Below are 18587 nucleotides of genomic sequence, written 5' to 3' on the forward strand. Positions count from 1 at the left end.
TGGCGGTGGGGTGGGTCGGGCTAGGAGAGAAACGGATGGTTTCACTTTCAGTCGAGTTACAGGGTGAGGGGTAATTTTGGCAAAATAAAAAATAAAAGCACATTTTTTTATATTTATTTGACTGAAGTTGATTTTCTTTTAGTCCAAAATAAAAATAGGTGGGACTAACCATCATTTATTACTCCTTATCATGTGCCTTAGGTGCACAAGTTAACATTGCCCATAAATAAAAAGTATATTTTCAAATAACTAAGAGAAACGATCAAATACCTAGTGTGTAGATTATTTGGTTCACAAGCAAGTGTATGTAACTACTATAAATAAACCATTGTAATGTGAATTCAATGCTTAATGAAATCATATTACCAAAACTCATCTCTATTCTCTCATTTTTTATACTTAAAATTCATTGCTTAATCTCAAGTGTTTGTTCATCTTGCTTAGCTTTGTTGTTAGCACGCGTTGCGCCCAAACCTGCATAATTGCAGGCCTTGTTCTAACACAACACATATGTGACAGTTAAATTAAATAGTGTTACACCATTAAAAATGGAACTTCATCAAGCAGTTGGGACTTGATATACAACAATACAAGTAGAGGCACCATAGAACATGCCACAGTGCATGCCATAGCGATGTCAATTAACTTATAGTGCTTTCCACACCCCGCCCCGTAGAGGGAAATTTACCTGTGAATGCAGTGCGGGCCACAGCTCTCCCTTTCACTCGAAACAAGAGTTTCGTGCCAAGCATAAATATTGAATCAATAGGACTATATTCTAATCCTAGAAATGCCATAACTCTCTTTCTGAATGTCTCAACTTTATTTCTCAAAAAACCGGACCGGACAGGGGTGCGGAAATAGCAATAATTAAATGAATAGGCTCTTGTCAATAGGTTGTTTGGCGAATCCACACTAGCTAACTTTACACAGAAGGACCACCACCATTGATACATTGATAGTGGATTAAGTGGCAAACCTATACTATGCCCAAGTGCGGACTTACTTAAGTAAGGGTATCCTATTGCTAAACATCCGGCTACCCATAGTTTGAAGGGAAGAAGCCCATGTCTGGAGCTATGCCACTGTAGAATCATTAATATTCGCGGAGACTATTTATATTATCGGACACATCAGAAACATTGAACAAGACCACAATGATTTAAAATTAAACATGTAAAAGCCTAATTAGTTGCTTCTTATTGCCACATCCCAACATATGCATCTAATTAGCATTAACCAATACAATCTGAAGACAAAGACAACCCACCTCTACATTTTATATTGCAAGAGATAAATAAGAAAACCAGATTAGAACCTGCACAGCCTCTTGACTTCAACTTCTGTCCAATAGAACCCGATTTAAACATGTATGCTGCTCATTACAATTCCTAAACAAGCCTGAACAGTGAAATCTGGCCTTAAAAAATTAATGCAGTCCCAAAACCTGCATCAACAATTAATATCCCTTTTAATAGATAGCACATACTCTTTAATATCACTTTTAACAGTCACATTACAATCATAACCACTCCACCTTTGGAAAATTGGAAATGCATAAAAGACATACTTGAAAATGAAATATACCAACCACCATACCTGGACGCAACAAGAAAACGTAGGGGACAAATCTTTCTTCATATTTTCTCAAACAATTCCATCTATCTTTTCCACATAAGCATGAATTGCAAGTGCTGGTGGCTTTGGAAACAACATCGTGTGGTTCTCAACTCCTGCTCAATCATTAGCAATGTTAGTATTTGTATCATTAAATTTAGAATATAAAAACTACATGTGGAAAGATACTCATAGTTTAGATAAGAGCTAGAGTGAAAGTGATGTTCAATAGAATATTAAGAGAAGTGTCCTAATCATTCACTAGAAAACAAGAGAAAATTACACGGTTCCAACTCTTTCTAAGCAACTCATTGACCACTAAAGCATTCTGCTCATACACTACAGTTGAAATCCAAAGAGAGCACAAAAGAGCAAATCTTGCACAAGTGTTGATGATAAAAAAATCAAAGTGTAACCACAGTCACTTGTGAAACAAGTTAACTGTTTTCTAGTGTATGCTTAGCTGTCGTAACTGCAAAATAGTTAGTTATTATGATATCCTACTTGTATAAGTAGCATACTCTTCTTATTGTATCACCTGAGATTTTGTGAATAATTTTTTTTCTTGCTTGCCTCATTCCACGCCTATTTTCCTACGTTCATCGTTTCTGCAGTTCTGCGCCCATCTTACGCTCATTCATGGCATAACAATTCTACTCTTCACAACAAGAACACATGAAGGCCTAAAAAAAGAAAAGAAAAACACCCTAACACAACAAATACGGATCATCCAATCCGATCTACACCACTTACAACAACTCAAATAAACCAGACACCCACAATAAAATTCCTTGAAAACAACTACACACTTAACCTACGATAAATAGTGATAAAAGTGTTACTTATAATTTTTTTTAATCTAAATCTAGTATAGAGGTCAAAAGATTTGTAACTAGGCCAGAAACCAGTGGTTAAAATTGTAACTGTCAAGGAATTCCTACATTAAGATATTGGTTAAATATTCCACTTGTTTGATTCCCCTTCGCCAGCGCCAAATCTGTAACCTGGAAAAACCCACATAAAGAACGAAATTTTCTTTTATTATGCTACAAAATAGTTGAATATAGAATATCAGCTCAACACAAAGACTTGAATGACTGACCATTCCTTCCATATTTGAGGTAAATTGACCACCACACTGTTGCTTCAACTTTGTCAAAATACTCTTCTCGTTCTCATGGTCATTCATTGTTCTGGGAAAGAAATGAACACTACTCCCGTCTTTCTTAGCACCTAAAAGCATAGCAGGTAATAAGGTTCTTAGTTACCCACAAAAGATCAGTGAATTTCATTGAACACAATTCAAATATATAAATACTAGTGTGTGCAGTTCTCTTGAGGTTAAATTCCCTTGATTACTAAATGCTAGTGTGTGCAGTTCAATATGCTGATCACTTTTCTCATAGGTCTTTAAAATATAAATACTTGAAGAATAATGCAAATACTTAAAACAGTGCTTCAAAAGTAAAAGTATCAAATAAATGAATTATATCTTAATAAAATATTTACTAATGGCCTTTACAGGTGCTTATGAATTGGAACAGATAGAGGATATGCCAATCTCTTGAGGTTTGAAGCTACACTTTCTTACTCAAAAATATATATATAAAACCAACATATATATATATAAATACACATTATTGGCATGTTACATAAAAAAGCTTACTCAAAAAAAAAGTTACAGTAAAACACTTCACAAAACACATTATTGGCAAGTGGCTATGAATTGTTGTTGTTAAATGCCCTCATACATAGAACAACACCTGAGGTAAGTGAAGCAAGAATGATCGAGACTCCCTGCCTAGAACGCCAAAACTCATACCATGCCAAGGGTCCAGTCACACGAACCAAAACCTTTTGAAATTGTTCATTCAAGTCGTCTAGTGACCCGGTGTTGTCAATTACTATATCAGCTTTACTCTTTTTAGCATCCAGCGGCATCTGAGCATTAACCCTGTTACGACCATCCTCCTCACTGGACTTGTCTCTTGTCAAGAGTCTTTGAATCTGTGTTTCAGGATCAACCCACACAACAATAATGGGCTTCGTGAACTTGTCTATCTTGGCCTCAAATAACAAAGGGACATCGAGAACAATGACCTTGTAACCTTTCGACCACAACTTCACAACTTCCCAAAAGATCCCGGACGATATATAAGGTGCCAACAATCTAAAACAATCATCATAACCAAAACTTCAAAAGTAAAAAAAAATAAAATGAAATCAAATAGAGTTCTCACAACATAAATTACCGATTGAGAAATTGACGCTTATCGGGATCAGCAAAAACAATTTGACCCAGTCTAGTTCTATTAACTTCACCATTGTCAAGTAGAATTTCCTCCCCAAACGCAGCAACGACTTTTTTCCATCCACCACTCCCTTTCTTCAACGCCTCCTGGTAATTCAAATCCCAATAACCACCGAACTTGAGAGGGTTCTGCCCGCATTATAAGAAAAATCTAAAAAGTAAAAAACACAATGAAAAAGAAACGTACGCGAGCAACTACATCAGCGTCAACAACGGGGATGTCATGAGACTTGAATAAATTGGAAACGGTGCTCTTGCCACTTGCTATTCCACCAGTCAGTCCAACGATCCTCATTCTTTTTATCAATCACTGCACCCTTGCAACTTGTCAGCTATTTAGTTCAGAGTTTTTTTTTTCACTTACCCTGGTGAGCAGTGACGGTAACAAAAACATTACATCTCAACATGTACACACATAAATAACTCAAATAAGTATACAAATTTAAGGATACTGCACAAAAATGTTTAATACTACAAACAACATCAGAGCAAGCACAATATACAACTGTAAAAACACAGATCAAATATGTGTGCCCATCTACAGAGGTACTATACCGCTACTATGCAGCAGTAGCCGACTAGAAGTAATTACTAAAATGATGAAATTAGACTACTCAAGTAACAAGTCAGGATATTAACAAGAATAAAACCAAAAATAACATGTTTTACTCCATCTTTTATTTATTTAACAATTGATCAATATTGTACCAGAAGTGACTCCAATAAACCTGAAAGTGGGATCCAAACTTTAAACTCTTGAATCCACTACCTTCAAACCAAATACATTCTTCTGTTTCATAATATTGAATAAAAATTTTCAAACTGATTCTAAGGTAAATGCTTCACTCACAGCTCTGTCTGCATTCTATACCTCTGAAAGCTGATGCAAGGTCACTACTCAAGGTTGTTTGGAATCTTGGATGGCAAATTTACGGAAATTTTAAAGGGAAGGTGCATAGGGAATTAAATTGCATCTATTAATTTTACCAAATTACTAGCTTCTGTATTTATTTTGAGAATTAAATTTTTTGAATAATCAACTACACGTACTCAGTTACACACTAGTTATGACTGGAGAATGTGTAACTTGTCTAAGTTTCACAACTCAATTTCAGTGAAGGTGTTTAACAAAGGCCTAATGCCACATAGACTTTTGTACAATGAAAATGCAGTCATAGGCACCACTAAGTCAAAAGTTAGTTAGTTGTTTACAATAATTTAAGGGTTAAATAGGATTTTTAAGTCCCTACAATATCACGACCTTTCAAGTTTAGTTTCTACATAAATTTTACTGTTTTTAATCTATATTTGAAAATTATCCCTACAAAAATATAACAAAAAATTAAGACTAAACTTCAAAGCTCATGATTTTATGAACATATTGAACACATTTATAAAAGCAAATTTTGCAAGGATTTTGATATAGTAGACACTAATTGGCCGCAATCTGACCGCTATTAGTGGTGCTACAGGCTACAGCCGCTACTCAAAATCACAATGCAATGATGTCCCCCGTAGTGCCTAGGGGCGGCTAGGTTAAGCTACATCGTATCATTATCATAGTAATTGCTAACCAACTAAGACAAAACCAATTACTATCATTAATCTATACAAGAAGCTTCAAACTATTAAAAATATTCAAAGTAAAATTGAAAAAGAAAAACCAATCACAACTCATAAATATAAACCAACTAATCAATCAAATAAAGGGAAATAATATGAACCTAGAGATTGAAATTCAAATTGGGTTTCAGAACCAGGTACGTTTTTACAGAAGGGTGTTGCTGAAAGACCCCCCAAAAAAAATTAAAAAAAATAAATCAATGGAAAATGATGAATTGAAACAAAATGTTAATAAAAATCTAAGCTTTTTCACCTTTAAAGCACAAATCAATAGAAAAGTTGCAGACTTTAGAAATCCAGGAAGCACAATCACACAACTCAGTCAAAGCAATTTAATAATCAGCTCATTGTCAATATTTTTGAACAACAATTAAAAAGATATCCACTTATGTTTTGGTGTCTAATATGCTTATTGCCAGGAGGATCATTCCCGAAGATCTAGAATCAGCATTCAAAGTTATATGGAAGTGTCAGGCACCGACTAAAGTCACGGGGTTTGTGTGGATGGTTCTCCACGATAGAGCGCCGACTAGAGAGAATTTGGTTAGGCAACATGTTATTACAGAAGAAGGAGATCAAAACTGCGTTTTCTGTGGAGATTGAGTGGAATCGGGGACTCACCTGTTTCTATATTGCAGAGTAATTTTACAGGTCTTGGAACGTGTTTTTAATTGGTTAGGTATGCATTTCATGTTACCTCACGATGTCAGGTCCCTTCTTAATTATGTTGTGGCAACTCCGAGTGGTAAAAGTATGAGACAAGGTTTGGTAATGATTTGGCATGCGGTGATTTGGTCGGTGTGGCGTCATAGAAACAGGATTATTTTCGAAAATGTGGCGGTGGATAGTGGGGGATTGTTGGAAGACATTAAAATAAAAGAACATATATATATAAAGCCAACATGTTACATAAAACCAATTCAATTTGAAACCTCAGACCAGCATGTTTCCACTAAGAAGCATATATATATATATATAAATAAAAGAATATGTAACTCTTGTGACTTGCCAGATAAACACATATTGGTTTGGCAATTCTAAGCTTAACACTTGTAAATAACAAATATGCATGAATAGCTACTGATAAGTGACATTACCAAACCTAGGCAAGTATACTAATATTTGTTTTAGTTACCATGAGGAAGAAAGCCTATGGATTTACTTTTGAACTTTCAAGTTACTTTACTCTAATCATCTTTTATTAAGCCTATGGACACAAACAGTTACGACTTTAGATCGCCTATGTCATAAAGATAGATATTATATCACAACCCATGAGTCACATACCTTTGGTTTATCTAAGAACAGATTTGAAAGTCCTACCATCTCTTTTCAATTGTTTCTCCCCTCTTCCAAAATTCTGAAACAAGAAATCTGATACAAAAGATAATTATGAGTGCATAGGTAATAAAAAAATCTGTTTAAAACTCGCCAAACAATAACTCAAATGTATTTTTTTCTCATAAACATAAATATTAACAAAAAACTGAAATCAAACCTAACTAAGAAGATGAAAAATTCAAAATTCAAATCCTCTTACTCAAAACTTTGTACTGCAACTGGATGTTGGAATCAATTCAGTCTTGTGCACAGGACTAATTTTGAGAAATATGTTTGTTCATATGCGTACACTGTTGCTGTCTATGGGAGAAAACACAGTTGACTTGTTGAATCGGGTTCCTGGCTGGGTCAGAGATTTGGATTTGGAAGGAATCTGGGTTGGTTTGCTGACTGGGTCATAAAGCTTATTGGGATTAAGATAAGGATTTGGTGTATTTAACATGAATCCTATGTTCCTTATAGTTCCTTAGTATCAATAATTTGTGGCTTCTCAAAATGAAATTGAGGGCATTTACAACTGAAAGAGATAATTTCTCATCATGAAATTATCGCAAGTGCTTATAAGATATATTTTCAAATAACTAAGAGGAGCAATTAAATTACACTAAAATAGTGTTACGCCACTAAAAATGGGACTTCCGCATGCAGTTTGGACTTGATATACAACAATGCAGTGGATCTGTAAATGTGTGAAAAACAATGAAGTAGATGCCAGCTTTGAAAGATTATTACTATAGACAAATAATGGAAAGCACCATAGAAGTACTGAGATATGGTATGGATTCAAATGACATTCCCACTCATTTGATGGCTTTTAAAATCACATTCAAAATACGATTTCACTTAAACTAAAGTAATACAATTCCTATTTCTTATATAGGGTGGGAGAAACAATAGTAGACAGGCAACAACTAAGACATCAGATGTGAATTGACGGGAACCTCAAAATCAAGTAACAAAACAAAGGACACCTCATCCATCCTCCAAACACCTCATCCTATCAAGCTATGATTAATAGTCTTTACATATAAATCAAACATTGGAAAGAAATATCCCACATTTTCAGAACAATTTGTCCAACTCTACAATTTCTAACAACTCCACCGTACATCTCTATGCTATCTTAGTTTTGGTATCCCACATGATCAAAATGCACAAAAACATTGGCGAACTGCGCCAAAATTAAAACAACCTACTTATAAACAATATCAACATTATCACACTCACCGCTACAAATTAGTTGGTGTTGCAGCTGCAGATCGTGCTATTGGAACCCCCTTTCGGCTTTTAAACAATCATCCACTCTTCAGTTTTCTGCAGCAACAAGTATGGTTATCATGAACAACATTCAGCCTTTGCAAACTCGCCGAGGAACAATGAAATGCTACAAGATTGTTTAAGCAGATATATAGTCAAATTGAAATCCTATAATAGAACAACAATTGAAGTGTTTAACGAAAACACCAAGTATTTGTGACAATTTGAAAGCAAAACAAGGGACATATCATTTATAGCATAAACGTTTTTCATATAAGTATTTATAGCATTTTCCATTCTTTTTATAATAGAAGATAAAATCAAGTCAAACTGGCTATACGTTGTTTTTATCATAAGCTATACTGGAGAGCTTATGAAAATAAGCTGAAAACAGATTATGGACATGTCATAAGTTGTTTTCATAAGTTCTCCCAAACAATCTCACAAGTGCTTATGCCAAATATGTCGTACCCGTATCGGCTACAGGTAAGTATATAATAATAGTTTATATAAAGAGATATCAAATTGAAAGTTGAAACAAAAACCTGTACCAAACAGAAACAGAAATAATCGCATTTCTTTGAATGAGGTTAAGGTTCGTCGCTTTCTTGGAAAGAATTGCGTCTCTTCATCTTTCTCTCTCAAGGTGTTCGTGAGTTTGTGAGCACAAACACGCACGTGTTGTTTTTTTGTTTTGTGAGCGGAATCAATTTCTGAGTTTAGGGAGGATCGATTTGGACAAGGAGAACAAATTTGGGGATGAATCAACTTCTTTATAAAACACTTTCTACTTTCTTAACTTCGTTAGTTTCTTTTTCGTACAAGAAGATTTAAGGTTAGACCTTGGAATTTTTTTTTTTCTACCCTAAAGGTATGTTTGGTTCGGGGTTTTTGGATGAGAGGGGAGGGGAGGTGAGGGAATATTTTAAATGTTTTGTGTTTGGTTCAAATTTTATGAGGGGAGAGGAGGGGAGGGGAGGTGAGCAAAATCCCTTCAATGACCAATTTTTGCTTCCCCCCAAATTGGGGGGATTTGGAGGGGAGGGGAGGAGAGATGAGTTATTATAATTTTAATTACATTGACATAATTATCCTCATATTTATTTGAAAATACCAAAACTTTCCTTTTAAAATTTATATTAAATCATACTAAGTTATTTGCTTGTTGCCATTTTTTTTTACGTTGCCAACATCCTGTGTTTATTTTTTACCTGTACTATTTTTATTTTTTTGTTTTAATGTACTTTTTTTTACAAGATACTTATTTTTATTTTTTACCTATCCTACAACATTTTTGGAATGAATACTTTTTTTTTTATATATAATAAAATGAACACTTTTTAATTCGTTGCACTGTACATATATATATATATATGGAGAATGTTAACTTGTGCCCTTAAGGCACATGTTAAGGAAGCAAAAATAGAAATTATTAAATGCTAATTTGTGCATTTTGACTTTTGAAGCATTAAATTTCTTGTATCATTAAATGTTGAATTTCTATTTTGATATATCTTAATATGTGCCCTAAGGGCACATGTTAACAAGACCCTATATATATATATATATATATATATATATATATATATATATATATATATATATATATATATATATATATATATATATATATAGAGTCAGGATCCGTTGACACCAACTAGTTTGACACCAAATGTTACACCTCTCAATAACGTTTTAACCGATATAAATTTTATAAAATCAACCGTTGGATTGAAAGTTTACATCATATAGATCATTTGTGTAAAATTTCAGACAAATCCAAAATCATTTGATATGCTATTGAGACACATAAATATTAACGGCATTTAAAAAAATACAAAAACCGTTAATTTTGATGTATCTCAATAACATATCAAATGATTTTGGATTTATTTGAAATTTTACACAAATGATCTATATGATGTAAACTTTCAATCCAACGGTGGATTTTATAAAATTTATATCGGTTAAAACGTTATTGAGAGGTGTAACATTTGGTGTCAAACTAGTTGGTGTCAACGGATCCTGACTCATATATATATATATATATATATATATATATATATATATATATATATATATATATAAACTATCAACAAGTTTTTTTAGGAAAATTAACTATCAATAAATTGTTTTATACATATTTTCATATTCTACACATTATATTTTAGAAGTGCTCTAATATTTTTGAACATAAAAAATTTTGTTAGAATTTTGCATTTGATTATTTCTGGAGTTTTCGGTTATTGAGTTTTCATATTTAATTGTTTATGTAGTGAATACTGAATAATTTTAAAATGTTGAGATTTTGTAAAGACGACAAGGATAAAAAAGTAAATTAATTTTAGAATCTCTCCCCTCCCCATGTGAACCAAACACATATTTAGTAAAAATCTCTCACCTCCCCTCCCCTCCCCCTCTTTTGAACCAAACATAAATATTATCCTCTCCTCCCCTCACTTCCCCTCCCCTCCATTAAAATTCCTCCCCTTCCCTCCCCTCCCCTCCTCCCCTCATTATCCTAACATTTTTCTAAAAATACCCAATATATCCTTATTAAAAATTAGGCTAAATTGCACTTTTGGCCCCCTAAGTTTCAGAAACTTGCAATTTTGGCCCCTTATGTTTCAAAATAGCACTTATAGCCCCCTAAGTTTCAAAAAGTTGCGATTTTGGCCCCCTATGTTTCAAAATAGCAATTTTGGCCCCCTAAGTTTCAGTAGTTGCGATTTTGGCCACCTATGTTTCAAAATAGCACTTTTGGCCCCTATCTTTACCCCTTTTGCAAAAGGTCAATTTTGATCGAGTCAAAGTTGATGTGGCAAGTCACTTAAGTGACTCAGCTGCCACGTCAACATTTTTTTGTCATCTTATAATTAAAAAAACTAAAAGAATAAAAAAATAAAAGGAAGAAGTCACATGCTTTAAATTTATTCTTTCACTACGTTCAAAAAAAAAAATTAAAATTTATTCTTTCACTAACACACATATATAATCTCAAATCCTAAAGAATTAACCAAATACTTCGTGACGTTTATTCAAAAGGATTTTTCACTATACGTAAAAAAAAAAAAAACCTAATTCCAAATCCAAAAATAGGAAACAATGGAAATTGAAAACTCTTCGTGCTTTTTGTTATGTCTTTTTAATTATGTAATGACTTCATATATGTAATGACTTGATTTGTTATGTCATTTTGATTTAGAAAAGTGTCTTGAACTTCCATTTAGAAAAGTGTCTTAAACTTTCATTTTGCAAAAGGGGTAAACATAGGGGGCCAAAATTGCTATTTTGAAACATAGGAGGCCAAAATAGCAACTTTTTGAAATTTAGGGGGCCAAAAGTGCTATTTTGAAACATAGGGGGTCAAAATTGCAACTTCCTGAAACTTAGGGGGCCAAAAGTGCTATTTTGAAATATAGGGGACCAAAATCGCAACTTTCTGAAACTTAAGGGGCCAAAAGTGCAATTTAGCCTAAAAATTAATTTTTTTTTTTTTTTTTGTCGTATTATACTGTTCCGGTAGAATTTTCATCCTCCCAAAAAACTGTTCCGGTAAGTATTTATCATTACCGGTAAGTTAACTTTACCGATACACTTTTTAAAAAGTGTTCCGGTATGTTAATATTATCGGTACACTTTTTAAAAAGTTTTCCGGTATGTTTATGTTACCGGTACACTTTTTAAAAAGTGTACCGGTATGTTAATTCTACCGGTACACTTTTTAAAAAGTGTTCCGGTATGCTATATTGTCTTCGGTAATCGTTATACATACCGGTACACTTTTTTAAATTGTTCCGGTAGTTAAAGTGTTCCGGTATGTAATACGTGTACCGGTATGTTATTATAATTTTTTTAATTTTAATTTGTTTTTTTATTTTTAAACAGATATGGCTTATCTCGACGATACAAGTCAAATATTGGTAGATACTACGGATGTTCTTACAACTCATCAAAAATTTGCTACCCCAGATGATGTTGTTACATGGGCTCGAGATGTTGGAGATGCCAATAAAATCGGTATTATCATTACTCGGTCGGATAAAAAGAACGAAATAAGAGGAAGAAATGACAAGTTGATTTTGGGTTGTGACAAAGGTGGAAAGTATGACTCTTCAGAAAGTTCCACGACAACTGCATCGAAAAAGTGTAACTGTCCATTTAAAATTAGAGCTGCACCTTCAACAGATGGTCCAGGATGGAAAGTCCAGGTTATTCATGGAGTTCACAACCACGGGTTACCTGACCAATATCATGGTCATCCTCGCAAAGCACGTTTAACCGCTGATGAAAACAAATGTGTTCAAGATTTGACAAAGCGTAAAGTAGCACCAAGACACATTGTTTTAGATTTGAAAGATCAAAATTCAGAGTGTGTTTTGACATTGTTTTCGCTTAGTGGTGTGGTGACTCACATTGTCACATTACAAAGCATGATTGTTTACTCAAGTAGCAATGAAAACAAATTGGTTAATGGAATCAATGAAAACAAATTGGTGTGGTGACTTACAATGTGTAACAAATTGGTGGGCATATACACTTAATGGAATCAATGAAAATAAATTGGTGCACAATGTTCTTTAACTAATGAATTTGTATTCCTTTGATTAATAAAATTCTTCAAGAATTTGTTTCAATTCAAAGGGCAATAAAAGCAGCAGTTGCATTGAGGATATGTAGTTGTTGGGGTCATGGTGATCCATATTGTGACCTAGGGGTGATCGTATCCGAACCAATCCAAAAGTAAAACCGCAAATCGAACCAAACCAAACCGAAAACCGCAAAAACCGCATTTGGTTTGGATGTATTTGGATGGCTTTCTTACTGAACCGCAAACCGCAAAACCGCAAACCGCAAAAACCGAGGATAACCGCAAAAACCGCATTAAGTTACTATTATATATTTATATTCCAATATCGTAAAAGAAAATATATTTATATTCCAATATACATGCCCAATTACCAAGTCAGTCGACCAAATTAATCGAACTTCAAGTTGTTTTTATTTTTTGTACTGAAATTTTATTTTGGTGTTGTAATGTTATTTTAAATAAACAAATTTTATCGGTACCGTGATGTTATTTTGAAAATTCAATTTTTTTATATATTTAAAATTGTAAGTTACTATAATGTTATTTTGGATAAATAATTTTTGTTGGTACTACAATGTTATTTTGGAACTTCAATTTTTTATTTTTTTTTATGCTTAAAATTGTTCGGTACAATCGTTATGTTTTAAACCGCACCAACCGAACCGATCCAAACCGCATTGGTTTGGTTTGGTTTGGATGACTTTTTAAAAATCAACCGAACCAAACCGAACCGCATGCATTTTTATCTCGCGGTTAGGATGACTTTTATGCTCAAAACCGAACCAAACTGCACCGCGATCACCCCTATTGTGACCATTGTGTTGGCATTGAGGAAACAATGCTTCATGTGATGCGTGACTGTTCGGGGGCTTATGATATTTGGAAGCTCCTAGTTCCATTAAGGGGAAGATTGGAGCTTTTTACTTGTGATTATCATGATTGGGTTGTTAGCAATTTCAAAGCTACTGTCATAGTAGCTGAATCAACTTCTTTATAAAACACTTTCTACTTTCTTAACTTCGTTAGTTTCTTTTTCGTACAAGAAGATTTAAGGTTAGACCTTGGAATTTTTTTTTCTCTACCCTAACAGTCTTCTCTTTACCCTAACATTTTTCTAAAAATACCCAATATATCCTTATTAAAAATTAATATATTTTAATTTTTTTTGTCGTATTATACTGTTCCGGTAGAATTTTCATCCTCCCAAAAAACTGTTCCGGTAAGTATTTATCGTTACCGGTAAGTTAACTTTACCGATACACTTTTTAAAAAGTGTTCCGGTATGTTAATATTATCGGTACACTTTTTAAAAAGTTTTCCGGCATGTTTATGTTACCGGTACACTTTTTAAAAAGTGTACCGGTATGTTAATTCTACCGGTACACTTTTTAAAAAGTGTTCCGGTATGCTATATTGTCTTCGGTAATCGTTATACATACCGGTACACTTTTTTAAATTGTTCCGGTAGTTAAAGTGTTCCGGTATGTAATACGTGTACCGGTATGTTATTATAATTTTTTTAATTTTAATTTGTTTTTTTATTTTTAAACAGATATGGCTTATCTCGGCGATACAAGTCAAATATTGGTAGATACTACGGATGTTCTTACAACTCTTCAAAAATTTGCTACCCCAGATGATGTTGTCACATGGGCTCGAGATGTTGGAGATGCCAATAAAATCGGTATTATCATTACTCGGTCGGATAAAAAGAACGGAATAAGAGGAAGAAATGACAAGTTGATTTTGGGTTGTGACAAAGGTGGAAAGTATGACTCTTCAGAAAGTTCCACGACAACTGCATCGAAAAAGTGTAACTGTCCATTTAAAATTAGAGCTGCACCTTCAACAGATGGTCCAGGATGGAAAGTCCAGGTTATTCATGGAGTTCACAACCACGGATTACCTGACCAATATCATGGTCATCCTCGCAAGGCACGTTTAACTGCTGATGAAAACAAATGTGTTCAAGATTTGACAAAGCGTAAAATAGCACCAAGACACATTGTTTTAGATTTGAAAGATCAAAATCCAGAGTCTGTTTTGACATTGTTTTCGCTTAGTGGTGTGGTGACTCACATTGTCACATTACAAAGCATGATTGTTTACTCAAGTAGCAATGAAAACAAATTGGTTAATGGAATCAATGAAAACAAATTGGTGTGGTGACTTGCAATGTGTAACAAATTGGTGGGCATATACACTTAATGGAATCAATGAAAATAAATTGGTGCACAATGTTCTTTAACTAATGAATTTGCATTCCTTTGATTAATTAAATTCTTCAAGAATTTGTTTCAATTCAAAGGGCAATAAAAGCAGCAGTTGCATTGAGGATATGTAGTTGTTGGGGTCATGGTGATCCATATTGTGACCATTGTGTTGGCATTGAGGAAACAATGCTTCATGTGATGCGTGACTGTTCGGGGGCTTATGATATTTGGAAGCACCTAGTTCCATTAAGGGGAAGATTGGAACTTTTTACTTGTGATTATCATGATTGGGTTGTTAGCAATTTCAAAGCTACTGTCATAGTAGCTGAATCAACTTCTTTATAAAACACTTTCTACTTTCTTAACTTCGTTAGTTTCTTTTTGGTACAAGAAGATTTAAGGTTAGACCTTGATAATAAGCCCAACCCAATTTTTTTTTAACACATTCCAATACCTTTATGTTTGGCCCAATGTGATTGAACTCGACATAGATGGTGTTGCCAGCCCCCAACATATGGGAAACGTCGTACTTACCATGGATGAGCAGGTGGAAGTTGGTAGACAGACAGAGGATTTAACATGCGATCCTCACTGCTAATAAATAACCAACCTTGATAACTTCAACAGGAGGTTGATTTTGCATCTACCCGGTAACATGACATATGGAACTGCCTCGAATCTAATGAAAAATAAAACATCAACTGATGGTCCAAAATGAAAATGCATCTCCACAATTCTCACATAACATATATTTGGAATCGGGAGCAAGAGAGGAAGAGACGAGATTAATGGATTAATGTGTGTTGAAATTTTGGGAATTTATGTGAAAGAATAGGAGAAAATAATAAGGAACAATAAAATATTACTGATAATGGAGTCAATAACCCTAATTACAATATTTACATTATTTACATTCTTAAATAGTATGATACTACCTTGGTATTTATAACCAAGTGAATAAATTTAAATCTAAACTAAATCCCTTTATTATAGGGCTAAGAATAAACAAACCAAATCGAGATATTTTCTCAACAAATAATATTATAATATTTTCTATTCTAACACTCCCCCTCAAGCTAAAGCTTACTAAGCTTTAAGCTTGTTACAAAATTAACCCTGAAAATAAATTAAATCCATTGATAGCAAGCCAACGAAGAGCAGCAACCAAAGAACCAGTAGAGGAGCGGCTAAAGAGATGAATCCATATTAAATTAAGTAAAAATACCCGCGGATATAAATATCACAAACGGGGGCCCGCGGATTAAAGACTCACAAACGGGTAACTGTGGTTAAAGGTAACGGGATTAAAGGTAAAGGGGGCCGCGGATTAAAGAATCACAAACGGGTAACAGGATTAAAGGTAACTGGGACCCGCGGATCAAAGAATCACAAACGGGTAACAAAATAAAAAAAAAATTCAATGACGGCTAGGGTTTATATGAAAAAAAGGTTAAGTAAAGCATATATGAACAAAAAGGTAAGTAAAACGAAGAATAATCGAGAGTTAAATCTCGGGAAAAATTGCAGCGGAATTATGTTTCAAGGTGGATACCATGGCTCTGATACCATGTTGAAATTTTGGGAATTTATGTGAAAGAATAGGAGAAAATAATAAGGAACAATAAAATATTATTGATAATGGAGTCAATAACCCTAATTACAATATTTACATTATTTACATTCTTAAATAGTATGATACTACCTTGGTATTTATAACCAAGTGAATAAATTTAAATCTAAACTAAATCCCTTTATTATAGGGCTAAGAATAAACAAACCAAATCGAGATATTTTCTCAACAAATAATATTATAATATTTTCTATTCTAACACTCCCCCTCAAGCTAAAGCTTACTAAGCTTTAAGCTTGTTACAAAATTAACCCTGAAAATAAATTAAATCCATTGATAGCAAGCCAACGAAGAGCAGCAACCAAAGAACCAGTAGAGGAGCGGCTAAAGAGATGAATCCATATTAAATTAAGTAAAAATACCCGCGGATATAAATATCACAAACGGGGGCCCGCGGATTAAAGACTCACAAACGGGTAACTGTGGTTAAAGGTAACGGGATTAAAGGTAAAGGGGGCCGCGGATTAAAGAATCACAAACGGGTAACAGGATTAAAGGTAACTGGGACCCGCGGATCAAAGAATCACAAACGGGTAACAAAATAAAAAAAAAATTCAATGACGGCTAGGGTTTATATGAAAAAAAGGTTAAGTAAAGCATATATGAACAAAAAGGTAAGTAAAACGAAGAATAATCGAGAGTTAAATCTCGGGAAAAATTGCAGCGGAATTATGTTTCAAGGTGGATACCATGGCTCTGATACCATGTTGAAATTTTGGGAATTTATGTGAAAGAATAGGAGAAAATAATAAGGAACAATAAAATATTATTGATAATGGTGTCAATAACCCTAATTACAATATTTACATTCTTAAATAGTATGATACTACCTTGGTATTTATAACCAAGTGAATAAATTTAAATCTAAACTAAATCCCTTTATTATAGGGCTAAGAATAAACAAACCAAATCGAGATATTTTCTCAACAAATAAAATTATAATATTTTCTATTCTAACAATGTGTATTATAACTTCCATACACATTATCAATTAATTGCGTCTCTCGGCTTCCTCTCGGTTCCAAATATATGTGATGTGCGAGAATTGGGGCAGATCTGTATTTTGGACCATTGTGACCATTGTGTTGGCATTGAGGAAACAATGCTTTATGTGATGCGTGACTGTTCGGTGGCTTATGATATTTGGAAGCACCTAGTTCCATCAAGGGGAAGATTGGAGCTTTTTACTTGTGATTATCATGATTGGGTTGTTAGCAATTTGAAAGCTACTGTCACAGTAGCTGACAGTGTGGAATGAAAGGTGGTGTGGGCTACTACATGTGATTACTTATGGAGGTGGAGAAATAGACTCACGTTTGATGCAAATTTTGTGATACCTCTTCACACACATACAGAGATTATGAAGTATGTGGATTATTACTATAAAGCTAAATCAACATCAGACGTGGCTTTGTAGGGATCAAGAAGATGTGTTGATGTCCGTTGGAAGCGTGATTGGATATGCCGCAATACGGATGGTGCCTTATTATGCGGTGTGGCTGGTTGTGGTGGTGTCTTCCGAGATTCTAGTGGTGTATAGAAAGGAGGCTTTGCGAAAAATGTTGGCAGAGCTTTGGGGAGTGTACGAAGGTTTGTGTTTAGCTAAGCCAAGGTTACAAATTGTAAGGTTACACATTGCAGAATTTAGAGAAACGAACTAATAATATTTTTCATTGATTTTTTGATTAAAATAAGCTAGTACAATCAATCAATCTTACATATAAAATAACTAATAGTAACTAGTAAATTTGGATTATAATAAGCTAATAATACAAAACAATCATTCTTACATGAAAATGAGATATAGCTTAACTAGAAAACTACTAGAAACAATAGTACTAAGAAACAATAAAACAGAGGCAATTCAAGAACAGGCGCAGAGCTCAACGAGATCCTAGATGGAGGAGGAATCGGAAGAAAAAGATCCGGTGAAAACAGAACTTCAGAAATGGAGTATATCACAATGGGATTGTGATCGTACACAGTCCCAGTGATAACTCCTCG

General features: G+C 33.9%; 2 protein-coding genes across 33 annotated transcripts; one reads left to right on the forward strand and one right to left on the reverse strand.

Moving 5' to 3' along the window:
• Nucleotides 1-365: 365 nt before the first annotated feature.
• Nucleotides 366-9001, reverse strand: LOC123883783 (dephospho-CoA kinase-like). 32 transcript variants are annotated; one of them, XM_045932692.1, is made up of 11 exons: nt 8701-9000; nt 8120-8206; nt 7092-7409; nt 6839-6925; nt 4116-4238; nt 3870-4015; nt 3381-3787; nt 2720-2850; nt 2559-2621; nt 1600-1733; nt 395-1447 (listed from the first exon to the last, which is right to left on the reverse strand). In XM_045932692.1, exons 5-10 carry the CDS (start codon nt 4221-4223, stop codon nt 1662-1664), a joined length of 927 nt encoding a protein of 308 aa, XP_045788648.1. In that variant the 5' UTR covers nt 4224-4238; nt 6839-6925; nt 7092-7409; nt 8120-8206; nt 8701-9000; the 3' UTR covers nt 395-1447; nt 1600-1661. The 32 variants fall into 32 exon arrangements, with proteins under 32 accessions (XP_045788647.1, XP_045788646.1, XP_045788648.1 ...); XM_045932693.1 differs by having other exon boundaries at nt 7092-7571; XM_045932683.1 differs by having other exon boundaries at nt 4116-4293; nt 7092-7571.
• A 3038-nt stretch (nt 9002-12039) lies between these two features.
• Nucleotides 12040-12654, forward strand: LOC123886510. Its single transcript, XM_045935825.1, has one exon. The coding sequence runs from the start codon at nt 12040-12042 to the stop codon at nt 12652-12654; it is 615 nt and encodes a 204-aa protein (XP_045791781.1).
• Nucleotides 12655-18587: the final 5933 nt, after the last annotated feature.

This window comes from Trifolium pratense, linkage group LG5, assembly GCF_020283565.1.
Source record: "Trifolium pratense cultivar HEN17-A07 linkage group LG5, ARS_RC_1.1, whole genome shotgun sequence".
NCBI classification, from domain to species: domain Eukaryota; kingdom Viridiplantae; phylum Streptophyta; class Magnoliopsida; order Fabales; family Fabaceae; genus Trifolium; species Trifolium pratense.

Coding starts and splice junctions, on each gene's coding strand:
- LOC123883783 (XM_045932691.1), bottom strand. CDS start 4,223: ATGAGGATCGTTGGACTGACTGGTGGAATAGCAAGTGGCAAGAGCACC. Junction 3,788..3,869: donor AAGCGTCAATTTCTCAATCG/GTAATTTATGTT, acceptor TGATTGTTTTAG/ATTGTTGGCACCTTATATAT. Junction 2,622..2,719: donor CCTCAAATATGGAAGGAATG/GTCAGTCATTCA, acceptor GGGTTTTTCCAG/GTTACAGATTTGGCGCTGGC.
- LOC123886510 (XM_045935825.1), top strand. CDS start 12,040: ATGGCTTATCTCGACGATACAAGTCAAATATTGGTAGATACTACGGAT.